Below are 27,022 nucleotides of genomic sequence, written 5' to 3'. Positions count from 1 at the left end.
TGCCTGGTCCCACCAAACAGCATCCTCCTGGGAGCTGGGTGATTTTTTGGAAGTGAAGCTGTCAGAAGGAGTTTGCACCGAGCTGAACAATGAATGTGGGCTGTCAGACAGAGACAAACCACACAGCCTCCGGCTGGGCAAAGAGGAGGAATTTCTTCATGGAAAGGGTGGCTGGGCACTGGAAGGGGCTGCCCAGGGAGGTTTGGATCCCCCCATCCCTGGAGGTGTCCAAGGAATGACTGGATGTGGCACTCAGAGCCCTGGGCTGGTGACAAGGTGGGGATCGGTCACAGGTTGGACTCGACGGCCCTGAAGGACTTTTCCAGCCTGAATGGGTTCTGTGATTCTCTCAACATCCTGGCTACAGCAGGAATTCTGGCACTGGGTAAGGCTCCATATGGAGACTTCAGACCTGAGGTTCCCTTTGCTAAAGATGACTTTGATCCTGATGTCTCTGAGCTCTGCCTCATTTTCACGGAAGGAGAGAAGAGGCCGATCCTGGGCTGTGACAAGCAGCCAAGCTCTCTGCCAGGACAGGTGCCAAGGAGAAGCCGAAGGAGCTGCTGTCATCACCCAAAATCTCTGCAGCACATTCCCAGCGAGATGACATTGGAGTAAATCCCACGAGTCTAACCACGACCACATTTTAAACTCGATTTTCTCAGTGTTTTATCACTACCTGTTCTGGGCAAGCTGAGCTGCTCCACAAAATCTGGCAGGATCACCGTGGCTCTCAGCCCAGACCTCAAAACTGCTTGGCTGCCCCTACCAAGGACAACCACGGTGGTGCTTATTGAAGATTTCCAAGAGCAGCCTCACACCCAGCGGCGCTGGTGTTCCGCCCTGCCCACGCAGAACCTTTTCCCTCCTGCCAACCTGAACTCCCACCACGAGAAAACCCTCAGGAGGACACAAATCCATCCAGCTCCTACTGGCCAGCATCCTGCTTTCCAAAGCCAAGAGCACAGATGCAGGCCTTTGGCTCAGCCAGGAGTTCTTCACTGCATGGGAACTGAAATAATCTGGCCTCACTCGATACGACGCGTTGCCAGAGCTGCATGGGGAGGGAGGGGATGGGATGCCAGCATGGCATTTCCACCAGAGCCAAGCCCCAGGGAGGATGCCTTTCCTCCCCAAAACCATGCTCTTTTTCCCAACACGGACCCAAAAACTCAAGGAAATGAGTCTGGCACAAGGCGGGACTCCGGGGCGTTTGTGGCAGCTCCCGATGAGCCGCAAATCCAGCAGGAATTGCTGCCCTGCACTTTGACACTGTGTGTGAGCAGGGTGTCAAAGCTCCTCCCAGACACGCTGCCAGATCTGAGCAGGCTGGCAGCTTGTTAAAAAAAAAAAAATTAAAAAATAAGATGTTCTTTTGGCCGTGTTTGTGATAACGGATGTTTAACAAAACTCGGGACGCAGAGGCGAAACGGCAGACGCACAAAAAGCAGCTTTGAGGTGGTTATTAGGACAGTGATATTTGGGTGTTTCCCTGGGGTTAACACCCTCGGATCCTGATATATCCATAAATGGGAATGGCTGCGACCTCAGCTTCCAAGTGTTTGTTAGGACAGTGATATTTGGGTGTTTCCCTGGGGTTAACACCCTCGGATCCTGGTATCTCCATAAATGGGAATGGCTGGGACCTCAGCTTCCAAAGCAGCCCTGTTACCACATCCAGGGCCATCCTGAGGGAGATGCCTGGATCCTCCTGCATCCAGGGGATGTGCTCCTCTCATGACTGGTCTCTCCCCACCAACCATCCTCAGCATTCACAGCTGGCTCCCCGCTTTGATCCAGGGCTGGATGAGTCCCAGGATGTGCTGGGATGGATCAGTCCTCACCCATCCCATAGAAATCCTCAGGAATCTGCTTCCCTTGTTTGATTTGACGGCACCAAAAATATCCAATTTATCTGAGCACCCACCCCAAACCTGACACTTTTAGCAGGATGTTTCCTCTGTCATGCATTGCCTGAGGAGCTGTCCCTGGTTTGCACAGTGGTTTCCCCTGGCAATTCTTCACCTTCTTGTTTTCCCTTTAATCCTCCCTTGTAAAGATGGATCAGGAAGTTGCTGTTATTCCCTTTCTGGTGTATTAATTATTCCCTGCTCCTCTCTCTTCACCTTGAAACAGCCACAGCCCCTCCTTTATGCCCTGAACCTCCAGCTTTGCTACGTCCAACTTGAAGCATTTTCAAAATCTGAATTAAAAGGATTTATAGACTATTTTAAGACTCATCTCCAGAGGTATGAGAAGGGTATTTAGCTCCAAAGCCATCCAAAAGGCAGCGCACGCTGAATATAAATTGGCAAAACAGATGCATTTTAAAAATACGTGTAATTAAATAATGCAACATAAAACCCGGGCATAAATTATCCCCTGCTGAGAACAAAACCACACAGGAAGACACCACGGAAAAGCTTTTTTTAAACTGATGCTGTGTCCACGCACAGAAAACGTGCAAACACTTGGTCTCCCTTTAAACTCCTCAGCTGAGATCAGTGGATGGCTCGTCTCTGAGAGGAGAAAACAGCTTGAGATACAAATAAAACTGATTATTTATTCATTTTCATACAGGAGCAGCTGTCGCATCGTCCCGGAGAAACGAAAGGAGAAGGATGCTCGTTTTAACATTAAAGGGATGCAGAGACTTATTTTTATTCTCTGTGTGTTGTTGTGTTAGTGGCTGTGCAATTAGAGATGCACACGGAGCTGGTTGTCCAATTAGATTTATTTTACAATTAGTTGTAATTATTTGGCTCAGAGAAGGTCCCTGAGATAACACGCTGTCATGTTCCAATACTTCCACTGCTGCAGCTCATTCCCTTCTCAACTCCCTGAAATTCCTGTGTGTGCTTTCCATGAAAGCTCGCGGGGAAAAACTGCGGAGTGCAAAGCTCATGATCCAACTTCCACTGGCAGGGCTGGGATCACGAGCCAGATTTATGAGCTGCTGTTTGCTGTGAAGCCAAGAAAAGTCATTTCAAGAAGAAAGAGCTCGCTCTTTTGAGAGTTTTGATACTGATAGCCCAGATTTTTAGTTTGATGGGGGGTTTTTTTGCAGTAGAGCAGGCAATTCCCAAGGTGTGATCATGGAACCGCAGAATCGTTAAGGCTGGAGAGATCAAAGGTGATCAAATCCAATCATTAACCCACGATCCACACCCGGCACATCCATGTTTTAAAAACACCTCCAGGGATGGGGACTCCAGCACTGCCCTGGGCAGTTCCAATCAATGCCTGACCACCCTTTCCATGGAGAAATCCCTCCTGATGTCCAACCTGAACCAACCCTGGCACAGTTTGAGGCTGTTCCCTCTCCTCCTGTCCCTGTTCCCTGGGAGCAGAGCCCAACATCCCCTGGCTGTCCCCTCCTGTCAGGGAGTTGTGCAGAGCCACAAGGTCCCCCCTGAGCCTCGTTTTCTCCAGGATGAGCCCCTTTCCCAGCTCCCTCAGCCTCTCCTGGTGCTCCAGCCCCTTCCCCAGCTCTGTTCCCTTCCCTGGACATGCTCCAGCCCCTCAATGTCCCTCTTGCCACAAGGAGCCCCAAACTGAACCCGGAATTGGAGGTGCCTCAGCAGTGCCACATGTGGTGTCCTGACAGATGTCACGGTTTTTTATCAATGCTCTCTCAAGGTGCAGCTGGGTGAACCTGTTTTCCACTTGGAAAACCTTGTCTGGGTATTCAAGGCCTGAAAATCCCAGTGGAATTCTGCCCAGCCTAGACACAGTCCCAGGTGCCAGAGCTGAAACACCCCATGGAGACAGTGGATGGCAGCAGGAGTGTCCCCAGCATGGATTACACTGTTATTTGTCAACTCTGAACTTCATCTTCTGCCCGTCTTCTTCCTCTCCAAACACCCCTTGGCTGCTTTAGTGGCCATTTCGACAATCACAAAGGTTGTTCTGATGAAATGGGGACACCTTGCTCACACTGCCTGTACCAAACCCACTTTGTAATATCAGGTAAAACACAAAAAACTTCCCAGACTGGTAAACACCAACAGCTCAGGAATGGATGGGTGCAGTCAGTGAACAGATCCCACCCTCCCCTGGGATCCAGCAGGAGTTTGGCTGGCAGATCCCTGGAGCACAGAGAGCCTGAGGAGCACATCAGGTTGGAGTGACCACGGCTCTGAACTGGCTCCCATCTCCTGGATCTGTTCTGGGAATTGCAGGGAAGCTGTCACTGCACCAGGCACCGGGCAGAGCTGCACAAGGAACTGACCGGGAAATCCTGGCCTGGTTTTGGCAAAAATCCTCAGTTTGCCTGCCTCCTTCACCTTCCCAGCTGTGCTCCCAGTGGAGCACTCCGAGCTGTCAGGCCAGATACAAGCTCCTTGTTATCCCTGGAAGAGCCAAACGAGAGCCCAGAACAGCCACACAAGAGCCCAAGAACCACTCACAGACTGCAACTCCCTGATTTCAATAAACAAGCAAAACTCCAAAACTTCTGAAGTATGAAAGCCCAGATCTCCCTCAGCCCATCACCAGCTAATTCCTGCGCTTCTGATTTCCCTGGAAAAGGCACATTGCCAGTCCTCTGACCCGTGCTGAGAAGTCTGGCAGCAAATGGACTGGGAGCTCAGGGGTGGATCTGAGAGGGGCTGTCACATCTCATCTGTGAGACAGGAGATGGAAGAGTCAGGAGGGGGCTCAGGAGAACCCCTGAGGTCTCCTCCCTTTGCCAAGCCTGCAGCCGTGCAGCTCCAGGTCATGGCACGGGAGGAAACGCAGCAGCTTCCATCCTGGGGACACAGAAATGCACAGCAGAGAGGCAGAGAGGAGCAGAGTGCTGGAAATCCAAGGGCTGTGATCCCAGGGGATTATTGGAAATACCTCCTTTCTGCTCACTAAGTGAAGCAGAGCTTATCTTTCCACACTTTGCTCTTTGGCTGATAGCCCGGCTGCTTTAATTACCAGAGGCTTTTGTCAGTGCAAATCCTCTGTATTGTTGTGCAATTACTTCTTCAGCAGGTTCCTCCTCGGGATCTGTCAGACAGGATTTCCACCACAGCAGGAAAACAAAACACCTGGCAGAGCAGGTGCCATTATTTGTGAGTTTGTTCACATTGGTGCATCTCACTCTTTGGAACGCATCACACTCAAGGATGCTGCTCAGAGATGGTACCAGCGTTTAAAAGCTGCTCTGACCCATCCTACAAGAGCTTCAGTGCAAACATTTGTGTCTGAGGGCATCCAGATGAACACCACAGCCCAGCCAAGGGAGGAAGGAATTGGAGTCAGACTATAACTCACTGAGCAGCTACTAAAAAACCTCGGATATAAACTCTGATACAAGCAGAGCCAAGGAGCCATCAAGTTTGCAGGCAGGTTATTGTTTTGATGGGAAGAGGACAGTGGATTTATTAATGTTTATGTGGCTGGGAGCAGCAACCATAAAGCACTCAGGCACATAAACTCACTTTTGGCTTCCAGGTTGATTCCAGACCAGAAGCCTTCCTCTGAGATGAGGAGGCTGAGATCTCACTGGGGAAGTCCTGGGGGAAATGAAGACAGCTTGCTGCCCTCAAATCCATCACGGAGGGATGAGAGCTCCTTTATGGAACGTTAGAAGAAAAGAACTGTCCCAGTACCCACCCCAAGATCCTAAAATTGGCATTTTATCCCTCGTTGCTCCTGTTGTTCCAGGAGCACAATTCATTGAGAACTGCAGTTTCCATCAGCTCCAAGAGCAGAGGACGGGGCTGGGATGTCCTCCTGAATGTGGTATTTAAAATAAAGGGAGAGACATCTTCCCCAAAATTTCCCCTCCAGGTGGCAGAGCCAGCCAGTGACAAACCTGGATACGAGGGTTTCTAAGGAATTTCCCTTTGCTCATAGACTTCAGTTTCTGGGTCCTCATTGCTGGAATCCTTGGCTAAATCCTATTTTACCTGCAGAAAACTCAAGCTGTGTCCTTCAAAGCTTGATTTATCCCAAGGCTTTTCACACTTGGTTCAACGAAATCCAGGAGGAATAAACGCTTCCTTCAAGAGGCAGTTAATAATTACTGCCCAACTCGTGGCTGGGATGAATCCAGACTCCCAGAACCACCTCCCACAAGCCCCAGTATGGGCTGGGAATTAAGGACCAGCATGTGTTAGAAATTACGGAGATCACATCAACGAGTCCCACAATTCAAAACAATTCCTTTCAGAAAAGGAATAAAATAAAATAAAATAAACCTAATTAATATCGGTGTTTTGAAACCAATTTGCGTTGTCACCTTCATTCAGAGCAAGAGGAAGGTGAGCCCTGTTGGAAAGAATTATCCAGTTTATGGCTGTTCTGAAGCTTATTCCCTCTCAGCTCCCTCCTGTCACAGCCCAAGGTGGGGCTGTCCCTTGTCACAGAGACAAGCCAGGCTCTGGGCAGCTCCAAGCCATGATCAGGCTGGAAATGGAGCTTTCAATGTCGAGAACAAAACCCATTCCTCTTCCCTCCACGAAGCTCAAACCCCTCAGAGTTCAGTGCAAAAGAGCATCCAGGAAAGCTGAAGACTTTGCTGAACTATTTGGATCTGAATTTGTTATCTGGGAAGGCAGAAGCTTCAGCAGATTTCCCATCTTTCTGCTGTTAGGAAAATCTGGGAATAGGTGAAAACAGCATTTCTGTGAACTTATAAGGAAACATAAAAGTGGATGTTTCGGTGACCAGTGTGGCTTTCTCAGTGCCTCTATTTCCCTCTAGTGCCCTCAGCTCCTTGCTGATGGTCCTTTGGCCAATTTCAGGAGAAGGAAAAAGATCCTCACTTTTCTTAACAGGACTAACATAGATTTTCATTCATCAACTTTCATTTTCATTCATCAACAAAGGCTTTAAATAAATGGAAGTGTCTGGAAAGTACTGATTTTTCCCCTGATTTTCTCACAGGCTCTAAAATGACATCCCCTCCACTGTCATCAGGAGAAAAAGCTCCATCCTTTCTGGGAGCTTTTTTCTGGGAATCAGTGAAATAACTGATTCCAGGGATTCTGGAGACAGGACAAGGGGAAAACACACTGCAGCCCTTGGTTCTGAATCCAGCCGCTCCATCACCTGTGGTCAGTGGCTTTTCACAGGAGATGAACCTTTCCCAAAAGCCCAGGAAAAGCTGTTTTTTGGAGAGGGGAGAGCTCCATATGCCCAGCAGGGCAGGGAGATCCATCAGGCTTTATCACCAACCACAGCTGGATTTTATGAAAATGGGAAAAAAAGGCATCCATGAGTTTGATAAGAGAGCAGCATCTGCTTCCTCACCAGACAGAGGTGAGGAAAGGGGAAGGGAAAGGGGAAAAAGGGAAAGGAGACTGTCCAGGGGGTGGCTGCTGCTGCCAGCCCACCCCAAAACTTGGGAGTAAATCGTCACCTTCTCCTTGAGAGCTGCAAGGTCTTTGCTGATCGATCCACGGAGCTTGGGGAGGCACCTGGGAGCTGCACCAGACACGCAGCAACGAGCAGTGATTAAAACCTCTCTCCTGCTTCTCATCTCTTGCTCTAACCTCATATCCAAGAGGAACCTTCCTCTTTGTAACCTCCTCATGTCCCTGGGAGCTGCCTCTTTGATGTCCCAACGCCCCACGAGGTCCCTCCTGTTCTGGCAAACAGATTTTTCTTGTTTTCCCCATCTATTTAACACCCAAATCCCTGACCTCGGCCAGTCCTGCTCACTCCTGCCCACCTGTGCCAGGGGATCCATCCGTGTCTTGTGGCACAGCATCAAGTTATGGCCACTCTGGGAGACAAGGCTGTCTCCACAAATAAAGGCAGCCTGCGCAGAATGCACAATCAAAGGGCTTTGCACAGCACAACTGCTCCACCAGGACAGATAAAAGCCTGGGAAGAAAGGGAATGCAGATATCCAGGCTCTGGGACTCGATGGGAAGAAGGGAGTAGCTGGCAGTGAAGTGGATGTCAGCACTCAGTTCCATCATAACAAAGTTGCAGAGGATGAAAAGTGGGTGAAAACAAAAGGGAAAAAGAGAGAAAAACGCACCCACACACTCCACTCCCCCCATGCTCGTTCCAGTGCATGGAATAATTTGGGGACATCTGGTATTTAAAAAAGTCACAATATTAACCCTAAAGGTAGCAGGAATGCAGCCCTGGAGCATCAGTGTGGGTTTCGCTGCTGCCCTGCCCCTGGTGCCAAGTCCTCTCGTGCTGCTTTTGTCCCCCAGCAGCCGTGACAGAGCCTGCTCCAAACAGGGAGTGTTTGAGATGCACAGGCAGCTTTCCTGGTGATGTTTAAAGGCTTCAGCACAGGGGACTGGCCCCTGGGACACCTTCAGGCTTTCACATGTGACAAAACCCACCCAGTTACGTGCCCAGCAGCAAGCAAGGACGCTTCCCTCCCTTGATTTTCCTTTCCAACGCCCCAAACACAATTCCTTCTGCTCACCGACCCCATTCGCTGCATCCCGAGCCAAGGGGATTCGGAGAGCTGGGGCTACAGGAAAGTTTTGTCTGTGGAAAAGGCACCACAAACCAGCACGTGGCGCAGGGGAGAATGAAAAGCTGGGTCTAGGCAGTGAGGAATAAGAGCGTGTTGGAGTTAATATTCCGAGCGCAAATTCCGAGGAGTCGGCGCTGCTTGTTCCATTATCAGCCCGCTGTTCACGCATCGCTGCCCCTTTGCTCGGGCCCCGCAGTGACAAGCATCTGGGTTTCAGGATTCGCAGGTAAACTAAGCAGCAAATTTGTTCCTTCCTCCGCTGCTACACAACAGAAGAAACACATATGGAGGTGGCAAAACTCCCGGGGATTTCAGGACTCGGCTGCCGCACAGGCTCCGCGGGCAGCAGGTGGTGCTGCAAACCCGACAGCAGCACCCAGGCACTCGTGGGGAACATCTCCCTGCCTTCTGCAACTGCTCTGGTGGAGAAACTGAGCTCACAAAGCTGGGGTACACTGCTGGTAACGCTGGTGCACTGAAAACGGGCTGTTCGACCCAGGGATGGGGCAAATCTCCCGTGGGAAGTGAGTCAGTGATAAGAAACGGGGATTTTTCTCAGCTGGTTTTGTGAGAATTGTTCCTTCTGGAAGTAAACCTGGAGCTCCCCACTCCCATATGCCATCCAGGACCTCAGAGCACAGTTGGGTTTTTCCTGATTTGGAACACAAGAGCTGTGAGTCAAATTACTTTGACTCACAGGGAAAGGCAGGATAAAGCTGAGACTCACCAAAGAGTTTCTGCAGGTGAGCTGGCCCAGAAAAGCACAAGTCACATCACCAAGCGAGAATTTGGTAAATGCTGAATTACCAAGCCGAACCAGACCCTGAGCTGGGATTTAGGGAAAGCTCCCAGGAAGGAAAAGGACCGATGGAAATGGTGGTGCTGATCAGCATGGGCAGCGTGATGATCTCTGGATCACACACACCACTGCAGCTTATCTCTGGAGCTGCTGGTTAGTTTGGAAGGTTGGTGCTGCTGAAGGACAAGCAGAGAAGCTCATTCTGCCACCACGGCCACCAGGTTCTGTCCTCCTCCTCCTCCTCCTCTTAGCCAGAAGCTTCACCTACAGATCCTGCTCTGCTCCTTAAAACGGAGACACAAAACCCCCTTTGAGTCCTTCTGCTGGAAAGGACGTGCAAACCTCAGGCATCCGAGCTTCAGAGCCAGCTCAGCACAGCACATCCACACAGCGCAAAGAGAAGGCAAAGTCGGGACAGCATTCCCTGCCCAGCCACCTCCTGATTAATAAACGCCAGGTCAAGGGGCCTGTGTGCAGCCAAAGGGGTCTGCAGACCCGGCAGCGCTTCCGGATTTGCCATTTCCCACAGATTATTCCTTTTTAAACAAGCAGCTGAATGGAATGAGCCCTCTCAGGCAGCCACCAGGCCAGCAGTAAAGGACCTTACGCCACTGGAAGTGGCTGCAGGGATCAAAGGCAGAGACTTATTCTGGAACAAAGCTGGAGGAAGGGATTAGTCACTGCTGGCAGCCACAGGAGCTGGCACTGAACCCAGCCTAAGTGCTCAGAGACACCTCCAGCATTCCCAGCCCACCTCAGCCCCGAGCAGGAGGAGAAACCAAATCGCTGCAGGGCTGTTCCAGCCACTGAGGGCCCTCACAAATGCAGCAGAGGGAGAGGAGCTGCAAGTTCTGGCTGTCACTTCTTAGAATGTGAGCAGAGGTTGTGAAAATAATGCTTTGGGTTGAATGATGTTTAGCCCAAAATCACAAAATCCCAGAACGGTTTGGGTGAGAAAAGACCTTAAAGCTCACCCAATCCATGGGCAAGGACACCTTCCACTATCCCAGGCTGCTCCAAACCCTGTCCAGCCTGGCCTGGAGCATTTCCAGGGATGGGGCAGCCACAGCTTCTCTGGATAATAAAGAAGTTCAGCAGTGGCTGTGATGTGGCTGCTGGAGCTGGAACAGTCACACACTCCTATCCTGGGGAGTTCTCCTAAGTGCTGGAGATACAAACGCTTAGGAAAAAGTGACGTTTTGAGCTTGCACAAACAAGGTTTCTCATTCACAGCCTTTGGGTTTTGCTGCAATACTGACTAACGTGAGGTGGGAAGAGTTTTTAGAGCTTTAAATGCGAGGGGAAAGTGCCTACATCTGTTCCAGGGGCAGCCCTGAGTGACTACAAACAACTTCACATTACGTTGGATTCCCACCTACTCCCTTCAGGCTGGGGACAGGGACAGAATATTTGATCAGGCTCCTGTGACGCTTACGAATCTTACTGATGTTTTAGTAAATTATGCCATCTATATTTAAGTCAAAGGAAGGGTTTTTTTAAATCCAAATATATTCTGTAGCCCTGTTTATCTCGTTACCCGTGAAATATTCGAAGTTCCAATGCAGCTTTGAGCTTGGCTCTTGATTAATTCCCAGCCCACCAGGGAAAAGAAATCTGCTTGGGAGGACAAGCCCCAAATCACAGCCAAGCAGCGCAGTTTGCAGGGAACTCATCAATAAATAGGGTCAACACACGGAGCAAGGAGAAGTCCAACTCTCCTCTGGGGAATTCTGCCAGCACAGAGCCACACATCTCTCACCACCAGCAGGCCCTGGTGGGATTCAGGACTCTATTTTGCTTCCAAAGGCTCTTTGACAGGCTACACACGTTGCTTTGTCTCTTTAGCTTGTGATTTACATAAAATGATAAAATGGTTTGGGTGGGAAGGGACCTGAAACATCATCTCATGCCAACCCCTGCCATGGGCAGGGACACTTTCCACTGTCCCAGGGTGCTCCAAGCTCTGTCCAGCCTTGGACACTTGCAGGGATCCAGGGGCAACCACAGCTTCTCTGGGAATTCTATTCCAGGGCCTCACCACCCTGACAGCAATAATTTCTTCCCAATGTCCCATCTATCCCTGTCCTCTGGCAGTGGGAAGCCATTCCCTGTGTCCTGTCCCTCCATCCCTTGTCCCCAGTCCCTCTCCAGCTCTCCTGGAGCCCCTTTGGGCTCTGGAAGACTCCCTGGAGTCTTCTCTTCTCCAGGTGAACACCCCCAGCTCTCCCAGCCTGGCTCCAGCCCTTGGAGCAGCTCTGTGGCCTCCTCTGGGCTCACTGCAACAGGTCCTCATCCTTCTGATGCTGGATTCTCTTCCAAAACCTTCTGGCTTCAGGTGCTTTGATCCTGGATCATGCTGGCACACACGTGCTGCTGCTGTGCTGCTCCTTGGGTGCCTGGACCCACTTCAATCACAGCCCAAATCCACCCTCATCCCCTTCTCTTCTGCCCTCGAGTTTCCCCACAAAGCTCTGTGCTTTGGGACCTGAACGTGGAGCAATTCCTTGCATCCCAAAGTTACTGGGAACGTATTTGTTACACAGAGATGCAGCAGCACTGCCAGATCTGAGAGAATTGGATATTCCCCATCAAAAGAGTTCTTTTTTTTCCTCATAAGGGAATCAGAATCACAGCTCCTCAGTTTGTTTTTGACACTGGCACACACACTGGCTTGTGTCTTCTCCTACCAATCCCACACCTTCACTTCCCTCTTCCCCCGGCCAGCACATCCCATATCTCAGCTCAGAGCTTCACCTCTGCTCCCAGTGTTCCTGTGACCCTTTTCCAGAGCAAACCTTGGGACTTCTCACTGCCTGATGAAGCCCAGGGAAGTTTTCCATCACTGCCACACCAAACCATCCTTGCAGATGAACGGAACAAACTCCCAACAGGATTGAACACCCAGTCTGTGGATGGGCTTAGCAACAGGCACGTCAGGGATGCCTGGAGGCTGCTCAGGGTTAACCCTCCTGGGAGAAATCTCAGGCTTGGGTTCTTTTAACAACCGGGATTTGGAAAAACGGGAAGAAAGCAGAGCTATTATCAGACCAAGATGTCCCTTCAGAAAGGAGCTGGCAGAAGCTCTCTGCGATCCGACCACCCCACAGTGTCACCATCCACCATCCCAGAGCAGGCACAGGACAATTCCCTCCTCTGGAACCACACGGTTCCCAACATTCCCCCCAGCACATCCCCTCGCGGCGCGCGGCTCGAGGGTGACACAAACCAACTCCTGTGTGTCAAGTCTCCAAAAAACCAGCACGGCTCCAACACAACAGATGTGCAGATGAGAGCCAGGTACAAAAAAGCCATTATCTTCCATCAACAGAAACGCATTTTTTCTTTCACAAATAACACCCATTAGCAGCTCCAAGGAGAACAATCCCCGCTCCGAAGGAGGACGCCGTTTTTTGGCACACACAATGCAAAGATTTTTTTTTTTTTTTTTTTTGGTAGAATTCGCAGGTTCAAAAGGACTAATGTGAAAGATTATTTCGCAATTATCCGAGCAATTTTCTCTCCTCATTGTTCCCGGACCATAAGGGTTTTTAAATGTGAGCAGAAGGATTTATTCATCACAATAATAATAAAACGAAATATTAAATCAATGAATCTCTTTGCATGCAGCATAAAGCTCGCATTGCTATTAAGCTCAGTAGCGTCCTGTCACATAAACCACACGCAGTTTGTGTACTTAAGTACCATCTCCCTCTTTTATTTTTCCCTTCCCTAATTTGTAAGGCATTATCCTTCCATTTGTCCTCTAAACACAACCAGATTCAGAGCACTCAGTGTTAGTTCTTGTTAGTGGCTCTGTGCCCCTGCTCTCTTTATGAGGGGAGATTTATATTTAATTTAGATCGTTAACAATGGCCAGTGAAGAAAGTTATGCTGGGATGACAAGGAAGTCCTAAAATAAGCAAAAAACTGGGTCGAATTCACTCCTTACAAGTCAATGTCCAAGTGAGTACATTTTCACGGGTCTGAAAATGAATGTTGGCTTTTGAAGGTGTCACTTCTTCAGTTTGGCTGGGTTAAAAAAAAAAAAATCAACCCAAATACACGGAAAAGTCAGCTACGACCTTGGGAACATGGAAGCTCTCACGGTCACATCAGCCTTGGCTTGTAATATAAAGTGAGAGATGAGTTTTGAGGTCTTTGCAGTCGACACTAATTCAGCGGGTCCCTCTTTTGTCTTAATAAAAAATTCATCTGGCAGAGTGCAGAAACAGTTACTGCTTAGGTATTTATAAGGTGTCAACTGTCCTCAACTGCTGAGGCACTTAAAGAGCCTCAGCAAAGATTTCCAAGGAGCAACGATCTTTAGCTTTAAGCACCAAAACTCACATTAGGCCCCTCAAAAGCAATTCGCGTTCTATGAGCGTTAAATACCCGGCACCTCTTGTTTTTTCTCCACTGAAAGAAGTCTCCAAATGAGGTACAGACACCTCCAACCATCCCCCAGGACTGAAGCTGAGCTGACACCGATGACTCCAACATGCAAACCCCACCAGGAAGAAGCCTATTGCAGCTACATCTGTCTTACCATGATTGGGACGCCAATGTCTGGCCACAAGAGATCCTCGGAGGGAAGCTTGGGAGAGTTCCACACCACCACCACTTTATTTAAGTAGGGGAGACCATTGAGCCTCTCTAGGGAGTTCATCAACACTTCCTCCCGCTCGTAAGTCAACATGACCACCGTGAACTGCTCCCGTGGGACGTTGCCACCCAAAGCAGCCTGGAACTCCTTCCCAGAGCCACCTGCTCCTCCGCCAATCGGTCGAAATCCAGTCCCAGACCCCAAAAATTTTGCTTCTGATGGTAAAACGGGGTCAAAGGGCGTGTAGGGGAAGAGGTGGAAAGGCCCCGGGGCAGAATTCCAATTCCTGTAGATATCCATCGCGGTGAGGGTGAAATTGCGGAGATATTTGGGAGAGGCGTAGGGTGGTTCTGTTTCCACAGGCCCCAAGTCCAGGTCACCATTGTCTGCCATATTGGGGTCCGTGCCAGCAGCTTTGCCAGAGCGGTGGGGGATCTCCACGGCGGGTTCTTCTCGGATAGGAGCCGCCGGGATTTGGATTCGAGTCCTTATGATAGCTAAGACTGTGCTGAAGACGTTGTCGGAGGTGGAGAAGTAGGTCTCCCACAAGAAGCGGCCCTGCCTCCTCATGGCAAGGAGATCGTTGTCAGAAATGCTTCTCAGAAGAAAGTGCACTTCTGTGATACGTGGCTTTGGTATGATTAAGGCTGCCTCGTTCCACCGGATCACATCGTTGTAGGGTAGCTGAACTTGCTCTCCGAGAACCACCGGGATGGCCCCAACTTCCAGAGCCTCAAACAGTCTCATGGTACACCCTGCGGAGATCACTAAACGGGTGTCCCCGGGGGTGATGATCAGTGCAAAAGTAGAAAGCTTCAGTAGCTCTAGTCTGTCGTCCCTTTCTCCACACAGAGCCCACTCAGTGGGCAGACTCGCCTTAGGCTGGTTCTTACACGTGAACTCCACCAGAACAAAGTCCAGCTTGCTGTCCTGAACAGCCTTCAAGGTGGTGATGATCCGGTCGTCGTAGTCGGCCGGGGCGTTGCCTTCGATCTCCTCTTCGAAGGAGCGAACCTCCTGCAAGCTGGAGCGGAGAGACTCGATCTTCTCCCCCTGGAAACTGAACAGGTACTTACGCTTGACCGGCACCTGGGGCGGGATTTCTAGGAAGTTGGGCTCGGACATGGCGTGGACCAGAGGCGATACCACGATGTCAAACCCCGGTCGATACTGGGCGTCGTAGAAGGTGGACTGGGCGATCATGGCGCGCCCCGTGCTGATGTTGTAAACGAAGTTCTGAGTTTCCGACTTCCTCGACAGGTTGATGATGAGATGGTTGTGTCCATCAGTCCTCCAATACGGCAAAGAGTGCAACTGTTGCTCTAGTTCAGTAGGTTTTGGCATTACGGGCTCTTGCATTTCCCCCACTAAAATTATATACACACAAGCAATATTTGCATTTTCAGTAACATAAACATTAGTTCTGACAGTCGCCTCAAAGGCCTGTTTAATCAAAGGGTCTAAGGAACTACCAAAAGGGTAATCGTCACTGTTGTAGACGTAGACTGGAAAGCCAGACGTCAGCGGGCAGCGCGAGTAGTCAAAGCAGTTGTGCAGCCTGCAGTTCCTGTTGGATTTCGGCAGGGGGAAGGTCGCATCGTCCTTGTCTGGCAGCAGCCGGATGGGCAAGGAGAGCTTGGGCTGGTTCTGAGCCATCAGCTCCTTGTAGGAATGCTCAGTCTGACTGATGACGTTCTTCAGCTGCAGCAGGTCCTGCTTGGCATTCTCAATGCTCTTCTTGCAGGCCTCGATCTTCAAGTTGAGCTTGGCGATCTCGCTGTTGAGCTCCTGCCGCTTGGCCTCCAGCTGGAGCAGCTCCTCGCTGACCGACTCACGGATGCGGCACAGGTCCTGCACGTGCTTCACCTCGCACAGCTCGTTGCCGGTGCGGGGCCCGAAGATGCGTTTGCCAGCATCGTCCGCGTCGTCGATGGTGGTCAGGTAATAGTGGGCAATGAGGGGGAAGAAAACGAGGATGACGAAGAGGGTGAAGCTAAGCCAGGTGAGCCGGATCCGACTGGACCACCTCAGCACCCAGGGCTGGCCTCCGTTCCCCACTCCCCCATTGCGCAACATCGTATAGCCAGTCATGAGTTCCAAAGCCGCCGCCGCGCGCGCAGTCACGTCGGATCAGTAGCCATAACCAAAGGAGTTTTTTACAGCGAGCCTCAAGAAGGGAAATGTTATTGTGCCTGCTCAACGAGAAGCCAGCGGAAGGGGAATTTCATCTTCTCGCCGCGCCAGCAGCTCTTCCACGGTCGTTTCGCTGCAGGCGCAACTTCTGATCCCGTGAGGCTCGATCATTGACCTCCTCGCCCACCCCCGGCCCACCCTTGGTCCGCAGGCTGGAACCTCTGCTGGAAGTGTCACAGCGTTGTCATGGCGATGCGGAGTCGCAACCGGCAGAAGGAAAACGCGGTGGGACCGAGCCAAACCCTACCGCTGCTGCCGACATCCTGCATTACCATCCCATGAATATGCAGAGGCAGCAGCCGTGGTGCGGAAGGAGCCAGAAGGGACTCGTAGCACTGTCAGTCTCTCTCATCGCTGCTGGGAAGGTGAAGCTCTGCCATTCCTGCAAGAGAACGATCACAGAGTCAGGAAACACAACCGAAACGACCCATCAGTGACCTAAGACATGGTTAGATTTAACAGCAATTGTCCTCTCTCAAAAGAACAACCTCCCGGGTGTCACCTGAGAAAGCGATGGGATCCAAGAGATGTGGACACACAGCTTTCTCCAGGCACTCTGCTCTCCTTTAGGGTTGTGTAGGGTTGCTCCAGACCACACAAGCTCCTCACCCCTGGACCTGGATCCCTGTTTTTCCCACCCTGTTTCTCCTCACATCCAAACCAGAGGTGCTGACATACACCTGCTCTCCCTGCCCGCCCTGCTGTGATCCCAGGACACAGCAGCGCTGGGAATTTGGACTGCATAACCGAGTGTAATCGCCATTGTTCTGCTCTGGTGACTAGAGCTGATGAGGAATTTTTAGATGAAGTGTTTTGCTTTCATTTCCTGCTGGAAAATTTTGATTCACTGCATGAGAAAGTTTAAAGGGGACGCACTTGTGTTGGTTACGATTAACTGGCTCGCTGCGTATGAGGGATTTTCTGGGCAACACTGGAAAAGTCTACACCGTACATCAAAGCGAAGATGCTGAAGGTTAGGATCTGCTGGGAGAAATTCCCTGGGAGGGTGGGGAAGCCCTGGCACAGGATGCCCAGAGAAGCTGTGGCTGTCCCCAGATCCCTGCGAGTGTCCCAGGCCAGGCTGGATGGGGCTTGGAACAACCTGGGACAGTGGAAGGTGTCCCTGTCCATGGCAGGTGGAACTGGATGAGTTTTAAGGTCTCCTTCCACCCAAACCATTCTGAGATTTTATTAAATTCAGCTCTCGCTCAGCTCTAGGCCAACAGATTTAAATCCAGGCCACATCAATATGCTGTCACTAGAAAATCTCCTCTTTTATTGGCATCCTCCAAGGTACTGAAGTTTCTGGGATATTTTTTCATACACTGGACTTCCCACATCACTGATGAATATAGAGCTGGGCTTAGCAACAGCTCCTGCACAGCCTCAAGAGAAGCTCATTCATTTCCGTTTCAATTTTTAATTAGAAAAAAGTCATCCACGCTGGTGACGGTCATTTTTCACTTAATCTATTTAATGCCCTTCTCATCTACTCATCAAGAATTCCCAGAAAGAAGGCGAGGAAGCAAATCTCAGCTGAAACAGAGATCTGGAAATGGGCCAAAGCAAAAAAAAGTTCACCTTAAAGCAGGAAAGAGAAGCCAAGAGGAATTTTCAGTGTTGCACTCAAGTGCACGTCAGAGAAAATAAAGGGGAAATTTGATTCTAACCATGAAAACTCATCACGAAGAGGGGAAATATGTGGGGTAATAAAGCACAATCCCCAGGCCTATTGTTACACAGTCATTTGTTGTCGCCAACTTAACACCCCATGATTAAATGGGATTTCCATCCCCCCCACAAATGTGCCCCACAACGCAGTGGCACAGCAGAATGAACACTTAATACTAAGGCAGATTTTAAATTCATGACACTGGCAAACAGCAGTGGCGTAAATCTCGGGAAGCCAGCAGGATAAAGGGGCTGAAAAGTCAGCAAAAGGCTAAATCAGCTTTCTTGGATCTTGGCAGCACACGGCTGTGGGCAGATGGGAGGCTCCAGCCTCTGGGATTGCTCTGCCCAGCAGCAGGATTTTAGCAGGCACCAACACGCAACTGAAGGCAAAAATACTAATAGTATTAATTTTTAAAAAGTTTTTTATTTTTCTTCCTTTCTGCCCTCCCCTTTCGGACTCTGCAGGAAGTGAAGTTCATGCTCTGTGTGTATCAGTCCCTGCTATTTCAACCTGGTCCCACGGGGGCTGCAAAGATCCTCCAGTTGCCACCAGTTTTCTGCAAACAGCTGGCCAGGAGATGAGCTGCCCTAATAATGCTTTTCCTGAGGGAAATGCCAAAGCACACACTCACTTGAACACCACAGAATCTAAAAATCAGCTAAACTTCCAGGCAAGACACACATAGGGAAAACAAACTTTGCTGGTTTTTTTTTGTTTTGTTTTGTTTGGGAGTAAGTAGGGTCAAATGCTGCAGGGTGTTGGGGCAACACAGAAATGAGGGATCATAAATGTGCACACGTGGACACGTTGCTTTGGGCTGGTCAGAAAAAACTGCAGACTGCACCAAAATTTTATTGCTTTGTGGTTACCTCGCCCATTTATGAACCATAAATGGTAATGAAATGGCAAACTGGACTCCCTAAAATGGCAACTGGGGTCCTTGAAAAGCCAAATCACGCCACACTTCATCCTCAGCAGCTGTTCTGCCACCTAAAGCTTCCAGTGGCTCCTCTGCTCCTTCCCTTCCTTGACACAGAACCAAATCCATCCTCCTCACCCCAAAATTGTGGGTTGTGAATTAAAAATATCCGTATGCTCAGAAGTCTGAGGTTGCCAATGTAGCTCCGTTGCTCTCCTGGAAAACACCACATGGGAAAGACCAGAGGAGGCTGAGGAGGGATTTAAAATGCACCACACGTGGCTTGGGATTAGTTAAAAGTATGGACTGTCAGTATGAAATATGTGCTGGTGATAAAACGAGCACTTTAGACACACTCCTGGACTCTTCTTCACTATTAAGACTTTATTCCTCATCAACTCAATAGAGCCTGAGGTTGTCACACATTGCCATTAGGACTTATAAAATAAAAAAGACAAAGTAAAAAACCCAATCGGTGGTTTTATCGAGAGAGACTTCAGAGCTGTGTTTATCAGCCCTGAGGAAAACGGCTGCTGACTCTCATCGCTCCCAAAAAGAAATTTGGGAGGAGGAGAAGCAGGATAGCTGCTGGGCTTTCCAGCCAACTCATCCCTCTCACTCCCAAGGACTATTCAGCTCTTTAAACTTACCAAGCTCCACGCTGAAAACTCTTGTTGATGTTATAGCACAACGTTGCTGCCTGATGGAGCTAATTACACACACACAGAAAGAGGCAGGAAGAGCTCTGAGGAGATCAGGAGATCAATAATCACCAGAGCCTCTTCCCAAATGCCAAGCTGACTGAATTCTCAGTTTGCACACGAAACTCAGAGCACATTGTCAAAGCTCGGGCTGCATTCCCAGCTTTCCTCAGCTCCACAGCAGGCACTCCCTGTGCCAGTGAAGCTATGGGAATACCTGAGGTTCTCCCTCATTTTTCTAGAAATAACCTGGCTGCTCTGATCTGTGAGTGTTTGTGGACTCGTTATTCTGCAAATGTTCAAAGACTTGAGCACACCTACTCCTCCCTGCTTACACCTCTGTTATCCATCTCCCTATAAAATTAGGGAAATACTGCTCCTTTCTCAGCATATTTGTGAACAGAGCCTGGAAAGTTTAAACTTAGGGTCTTTCAGAGCTCAGCAGAGCACAACTCTGGTGGCACAGACTGCACTGTGGGGAGGAAAATCCACAGGGATCCTCCTGCACCTGCTAAATCAGAGTTCCCAAACTCTCCCTGAATGCATCCATCCTCGTCCTTACTCTCCTTCCTTATTAAATACTACAGTGTTATTATCCACCAAGTTCTATTGTGCTGCTCTCCATGGAGAACAAGCCCACCTCTGCCACACCAGCTCCCTCCTGGCAAATGGACCTCAGGGAGTGTGAAAGTGGCTCCCGTGCTTTATCTGGGCTTGGAGAGACACCTTCTATTGCCAATTATCTCTTTTATCAGCACTAGGAGTGAAATCAGAGAGAAAAAAATAAAAATACAGGGTGTTCTCCCCTTCAGAACAGGCTGTAGTGAAAGAAAATGAACTCCAAACAACCCTTCAGCAATGACAGCTTTCTGCTTCCTAATGCTCTCAAAGGGAAGGATTACATCCCAAATCTCCCCATCACTTTGGGAACAGGAACAGTTGAACAAGGAGAATAAATCTATCAGGTGTGTGCTTTAAGGTACACTTGGTTGGGAGCAGATCCTTCAAAGGAGCAGATGGAAAATTCACTCTGAAACGCTTGGCATGCAGCAGCCTTCGGGATCATCCCGAGGGATTTGTACCATCTCCAGAGCTCAGAGGAGCAATTCTCCCAGGCTGAGATCAATGCTGCTATATGCACAGGTAAAAAGGTCCTGTAATCTGGAAATTCCAGGGATAAACTGCATCCCTGGCTTTAGGGAGCTTTATCCAAACCAAGGAACATTTTGTGCGTTTGCAGCTCCATGCAAAGCCAAACCTGCTGCCAGCCCCGTTCCTCATCCATGTGGGTGTGTGTGGGATAAAGGGATCCTGGAAAAAATACTCCAAGAGCCCCTCCATGTGCCCACTCTGGAAAAGCAGGAAACCACAAGTGCTGAAGAAGGCAGTGACTTCCGAAGTGGCATTTGAGGAACTTTGAGTTTCCCACCCCAAGTTCTTGGGGGAGAAGGGTGCTCGCTCTTGTCACCACAGCACACAAGTGATGATCTCCTCTGTCCTCCCAGCTGCAGGGAATGATGAGGGGAAAAGCAGGAAGAGCCAACAGATCAACACCTGGCTCTGAGCAGGTAGAATTTTGGAGCTTTGGGTCATGGATTGGTTTACACCCCACCAGGTCTGGTGGCAACAGACAGGGTTCGGCTGTTTCAGAGGGAGAAAAGGATCATCCTGCTGATAAGAGGGCTCAGGGAAAGAGCTTTAGATAGGATTTGAAGGAGGATATAAGAGGCCAACAGATACCTAAAACTTGCTGGACAATGCCCAGGTTCAGAGACATCCTGAGCTCCCTATGCTCAGTGTCCAGGCTCCCAGGTGGGAGCAACTCAGCAATTGAGGAGAAACCTGGAGTTAAGATGTTCTGGGCCTGCCCTCAGCTCCAGCACTGCCTCTCTCCAGCAGCCAGGGGAAATCCGGCACCCCCCAGGCCTCCATCTCTCTCTCCACAAAGCAAAAGTGACCTCAAAAGCTTCAAGGCAGATGAGTGAAACACTGAGTCTGGCTCTCAGCTTTGTGTTCTCACCTGGGCACCGAGACAAGGCTGTGCTCCAGGAGATGCTCAGTGCTGAGAAAACACAGAAACCTCTCCCTCAGGTGCTCACAGGTAAACACAGAAACCTGAGCTCTGCCCTGAGCTCTGCCCTCTGCCAAAGGCTCACGGGCTGTCCCCGCTCCTCGGCCGAGCTCAGCCCAGTGCTTCACAAACACTCATTTATTCTGATGAAATCCCGGAGACGGGAAAACCACATCCTGTTCTTTAGAGAGCAGGTAATGGAGGTGTGGAGAAACAACTCGCTCAAGGTCACTTGAGAAGCCGTGCCAGCTTGGGATTCAGTCCACATCTCCTCGTCCTGTCCGCAAGATCATCCATCTTGCCTTCTTCCAGTGGTTTCCTTCTCCAGCGCCTTTCTTCTTTTTGCATAATGCATTGTGAAATCTACTTTACATATAGAGCTTTTAGCTCTCGAATTTATTATTTAGTGTTGTTTTCTGGTAATAAACCAGTCAGAGTGTTTTATTTATTCTTCCAGGCCGTACACAAGCACTTCTCTGCTCAAAGGAACATTGCGGCTTAGGAGCAAATCCTTCTGTGTCCTGTGGGATGGAGCGGCAGAAAATCCTGGATGCAAAGTTCACCCCTCTCCTCTTAGCTCAGAGCAACGGACCACAGGGCAGAGTTTTCCAAGAAAGCTGGAAAATCCCTACAACCACCGTGGCTGATGTTGTAGTGCTCACCACATTCCCCGGTACAAAGTGCTGAAGATATTTCGGGATGTGGGAAGCAAACCAAGGATGCTCCAGGATGCAGTGGCACAAGCTTTTGCTCGCTTCTAAAAGGGATAAATTAGGTGTGGGAGGAAGCAAAGCCTCTCTCTGCTTTTACCCTGAAGTAATTAATGAGCAAGAACTCTCCTGAGGTTAAACCACAGCCAAGAGCCGGGCGCTCCCCGTCACACGAGAGAAGCATGAGGAGGTCAACTCCAGGCTCGTTTCCCAAACACTGACTCCATGAGACAGCTCAAATCCCTGGTATTCTTTGTGGTTTCCACATAGCTCAGGCACGTTATTTTCCCCAAGGCAAAACCACAAGCCTCTCTCACCTCCCTAAAAACCTCTCGTTGCTGCTTCCACAGCAGGAAATAACCACGTGGCAAGTTCAGGCTCCTGCTCTCTGACAGAAGCTTCAGGTCGTAATTAAGCACAAATGTAAAAGTTTCATTGTCCTGGGTAAGTTATAAGGAGAAGGAAATACTGCTTGAAAAGCACAGAAACACAGAGAGTGTTTAACAGCATCTCCCTCAGCAGGGTGTGGAAAATAATCCATCTGTGTGGGGTTTATGGAAAGTTTGCCCCTTTCTTGCTCACAGGGAATAAACCAGTTCTGGAGACTGAGCACGTCCACTGAGAGGCCTCTAACAAACACAAAATCACACAGATGGCTTCTGGTGCACCTCAGGGGGCAAGGAAGCAGCTCAGCCCTGAGTCCTCACAACCCAGGGACACCAGGAATTTCAGCAGAAACCTGGGAGCCCAGGGCTGCTGCATCTGAGCAAGGTTCAGTGACATCCCTCAGTGCCACATGGCCAAATGAACCGACTCCAAATGAAGCTCCCTCCTTCACCTGCTCCCGTGTTATCCCTGCTGCTGTGTCCAACTCCAGCTCCTCCCTCCTCTCTTGGATGCACGGGGTGGGCATCTACCCACAGCCTCAAGCTGAGGTCCTCCTGCACTTTTTGGAGATGCTTCATCACCACTTAAACGGGAGCAGTTCTGTTCCAGACTGCCTGATCGATCACACCAAAAAAATTCAATTACCTGACGTGTTAGAATAGTATAAGGATAGTATTTATATTATATTTATACAGTATAGTGTATAGTATAAGGATATAAAAGGATAGTATAGTATATAGTATTTATATTTATACAGCAGGTGGGTTTTTTATCCCATAGAGTTTATTGCAAAGCCAGCTGGAAATTCAAATCCCAGAATGGTTTGGGCTGGAAGGGACCTGAAAGCTCATCCCATTCCACTTCCTGCCATGGGCAGGGACACCTTCCACTATCCCAGGTTGATCCAGGCTCTGTCCAGCCTGGCCTTGGACACTTCCAAGGATCCAGGGGCAGCCACAGCTTCTCTGGGAAACCTCTGCCAGGGCCTCACCACCCTCCCAGCCAGGAATTCCTTCCCAATATCCCATCTATCCCTGCCCTCTGGCAGTGGGAAGCCATTCCCTGTGTCCTGTCCCTCCATCCCTTGTCCCCAGTCCCTCTCCAGCTCTCCTGGAGCCCCTTTAGGCTCTGGAAAAGGCTCTGAGCTCTCCCTGGATCCTTCTCTTCTCCAGGTGAGCACTCCCAGCTCTCCCAGCCTGGCTCCAGGGGCTCCAGCCCTTGGAGTACCTCTGTGTATCTCCATTTCTCCCTCCTGAGCAAAGGTGAATCAGACCTTGGAGCAGCCTGGGACAGTGGAATTCCATGGCAGGGAGCGGGACGAGATGGGCTTTAAGGTCCTTCCCACCCAAACCACTCTGGGATTCTATAAAACCCAACAAAGGTCCCTGCAGGACACTCCACTCCCCAGGACTTGCAGATGTGGCCAAACACTTCCAAACACACCGAGAACACTGAGCATGAGGTCTGTGTGTGTGCCTAATGAAGTCCTGAACCAGCAGCAGAGCGGATGACAGGAGACAAGCAGCAGCACAATTCCACGGTAATTCCATGGTGCCCAGTGCTTCCCTTCCAAGAGATCAGAAACACAACCAACAGAGCTCTTGTCAAGCTGTTTCTGGCTGGTCCAGAAACAGCCAGTCCTTGGAAAAGGCAGGAGGGGACATGGGTAAACTCCACCCAGCACATGCATCCAGCGTGGAGAATGCTCCTGCCAAAACGGGAAGGTAGAAAATATCCAGAAGATGCTGCAGGGCACGTACAGCAATAACAGCAGTTAGGAAGGGCAAAGTGACACTGTCCTGTTTATTGGAGGGATAAGAGAGAGGTCAGGCAAGGAGGGATCCAAGGAACTTGACCAGAGCTGGAGGCGAAGGAAGGAATTAACTTTCCAGCTGCACAAGGTGGATTCGATCACCGAGCGAGTTTTGGAAAACCACGGGTTATAAAAGTTAAGCTCGGGGTTAGACTGAGCCTGCTGAGAAATAAATTGATCAATTTAAGACCCACTCACCAAATAGTCAGTAATGCAGCATTGACCAAAGGAGGTCTCTGCTCTGGAGCAGCATCCTCCTGCCCCAGGCCTGTACCTGTGCTTCACACCTCTGTGATGGCCACTTCTGGGAAATGCTTTAGGATCCTTCCAAGTCAGAGGTGATTCTGCCTGCTCCCAGGGCTGGGAACTCAGGGATATTATGGAGAATACAGCAGGACTCTCAGTTTAAGGGCTGCAGACTTAATGAGCAAACACAGCACTTCTTTTGACCTCAAAAATTACTTTTTAGGATAAAAGAGAGGCCTTAAAATTTAAAAAAAAAAAAAAAAAAAAAAAAAGCAGGATGAAATGCTTCAACCAATGGCACTACTGCATGGAGCCTCTTCCTTAGCATCCCAGAGCAGATGTGCTGCACTCAAAATGTCTTTGTCTATTAAAACTGTGTCAGCTTCAGAAACTCCAAAACTCCCTATGGCATAAACAGAATTTCTAATGAACAGCTGCAGGATACAGGAGTGGCCGCACAAAACGCAGCTGCTGAGATCGTTTTCTTTGCCCCGCTCTTCTCACCAGCTTTTCCCTGCTGTCCAAATCCCATTTCCACCCGTTTGGGTCTCTCCTGTCCTCCCTCTCCCACAGCTCTGCTGCCTCACTGTTCCCTCTGCACCCTCCACACATCTCCTAGTCCAAAAGAACCCTCGAGCTCTCTCCTGCCTGAGTTTTGCTGCTGCTTTCCCTGCTCGCACCAAGGAAGTGCAAAAGGGACAAATTAAGGAGAAAAAAAAAAAAAGTTATCATGCCAAACCCTGTAATTCCAGAGAACAAGAGCAATCCTCAGGGAAGGATTTATCCTGAGTAAATTGAAACTTGCTAATAGATTTTTTAGCTTCCACGCTGCCTTCCAGGCCAAGGCAGCAAAGCATGACTCCATGTGAGAGCTGGGGGAGCGTTTTTAAAATGCCTTTGAAACCCAAAACCTGCCCAACTTAAAGCCTGGTCCAAATGCACTTCCCAGCTGCTCTCCCAAAACTAATGGTGTCCTCTTAGCTGGAGAAAGAGCTGGAATGATTATTAATTTAGTCAAGTGCTTGTAGTGGCCCTGCAATGCTCAGCACGATGTTTTGAGAAAAGTATCTGTGGTGCCAACGTGCCCCCATGAGTTCTGGGAACAGCAGCACAAATGAAGCTGAATTCTTACTGTTTGATTCCTTCAGTTTTCCATGGGGTTCTCCAGCACCCCATGGAGAGCCTCAGTTCCCTATTTTCAGATCATTTATACAGCTACTGCTCTGGTGAGCTCCATCTCTCAAATCTGAGTGCAAACAGCTGATGGATTCAACAGTTATTGGAGGACTAAGAGGTAAGAGCAGATGCCAAAAGCCCTGTTTTATCAGAACCCTCTGACAACTATTAAAGAGCCTCTAATGCTAAGCAATGTGTCTTTTAAAGGAAATTTTTATTAACTGTCATCAAACATGAAAGCCAACGAACACCTTGTGGCTTTGAGACAATCCGTCTGCTGCAATCACACCGAGTCCAAACGCTTCAGCCATGAGGGGTGAGACTGGTGCTGTCACTGAGCACCTCAAAGCAGCCAAGTTTCTGCGGAGTTAATGGTTTAACAGCTTCCCTGGACTGGCAGCAGGATGTTCAGGACAGAGCTTGTTCGTAGGGCTTTGAATCGTTCACATCACAAATGGCCAGGAGGGAAAATCCCCAGAGAAACCGTGGATGTTGTGGGTACAGCCTGCACTCCAGGGATCACCCCAATAACCCTCAGCAGGCAATCCCTCCTCGCCTGCCCACGGCACAGCGTGGAGGGAATCCAAATGCCAGCAGAGAGGACACGTTTGGGAAGGCTGGAGCTCCTCTGGCTCCCAAATCCTCCAGGCAGGAATCTCTGACACACAGCAGCCTATTTCTGTAGGGATGAGGGGCCAAATGTCCTCGGAGCAGCTCGAAAAATGGGCCACAGTGCCAGCACAAGGCTCATGCAGATGAAGGAACTGCTTCCAACACAAGCTGCTGCCTCCCAGCCATCGTCCCAAAGATCAGACTGGCTCCAACTCTCGGAACCTGTTCCAGCTCACTTCAGGGACTGTTTGGAAAATAGATGCTGAGAGGTGCTAATGGATGAGCAATCCACAAACGCCTCTTCTGGCCACTCACAGCAGTTATTATGGACACAAGAGCCAGCCCCAGCATCTCGAGCTGTGCCATCTCACTCTCATCTCAGTGGCTGGAGCCACGGATGGTTCTGATTGCACAAAATTTCCCTGAGGGACAGCAGAGCTCTCTCCCTTTCAGCCTCACACCACCCCAGGCTGGACAGTGTGTGAGTTTTCTGTTCTGAGGAATCACCTGATGGCCAGCCAGGAAAAGGGAAGCCATTCCCAGAGGCTGGGAAAGCTGCTGGCAAACACAGCTCCACTGTGAACGTGCCACATGGATGGGCACGAGGGCACCGGCCTGGAACAAAGTCATTGAGATGGGCACAAAATTCACAACTCAATTTGGCCTCAGTAGAGAAT

General features: G+C 49.8%; 1 protein-coding gene across 4 annotated transcripts in view; it reads right to left on the bottom strand.

Annotated features, from left to right (window-relative positions):
• Positions 1 to 27,022, bottom strand: part of EXTL3 (exostosin like glycosyltransferase 3) — a 114,103-nt gene that overhangs the window by 10,522 nt on the left and 76,559 nt on the right. For all 4 annotated transcript variants that reach the window (XM_066314585.1, XM_066314586.1, XM_066314587.1 and 1 more), the window contains one exon: positions 13,786 to 16,417. In XM_066314585.1, the coding sequence (XP_066170682.1) occupies positions 13,786 to 15,933 (2,148 nt within the window). In that variant the 5' untranslated portion in view covers positions 15,934 to 16,417. The remainder of the gene's footprint in view (positions 1 to 13,785; positions 16,418 to 27,022) is intronic.

Source organism: Sylvia atricapilla, chromosome 3 (genome assembly GCF_009819655.1).
Source record: "Sylvia atricapilla isolate bSylAtr1 chromosome 3, bSylAtr1.pri, whole genome shotgun sequence".
Lineage (NCBI taxonomy): Eukaryota > Metazoa > Chordata > Aves > Passeriformes > Sylviidae > Sylvia > Sylvia atricapilla.
This window is presented reverse-complemented; position numbering and strand designations above follow the sequence as displayed.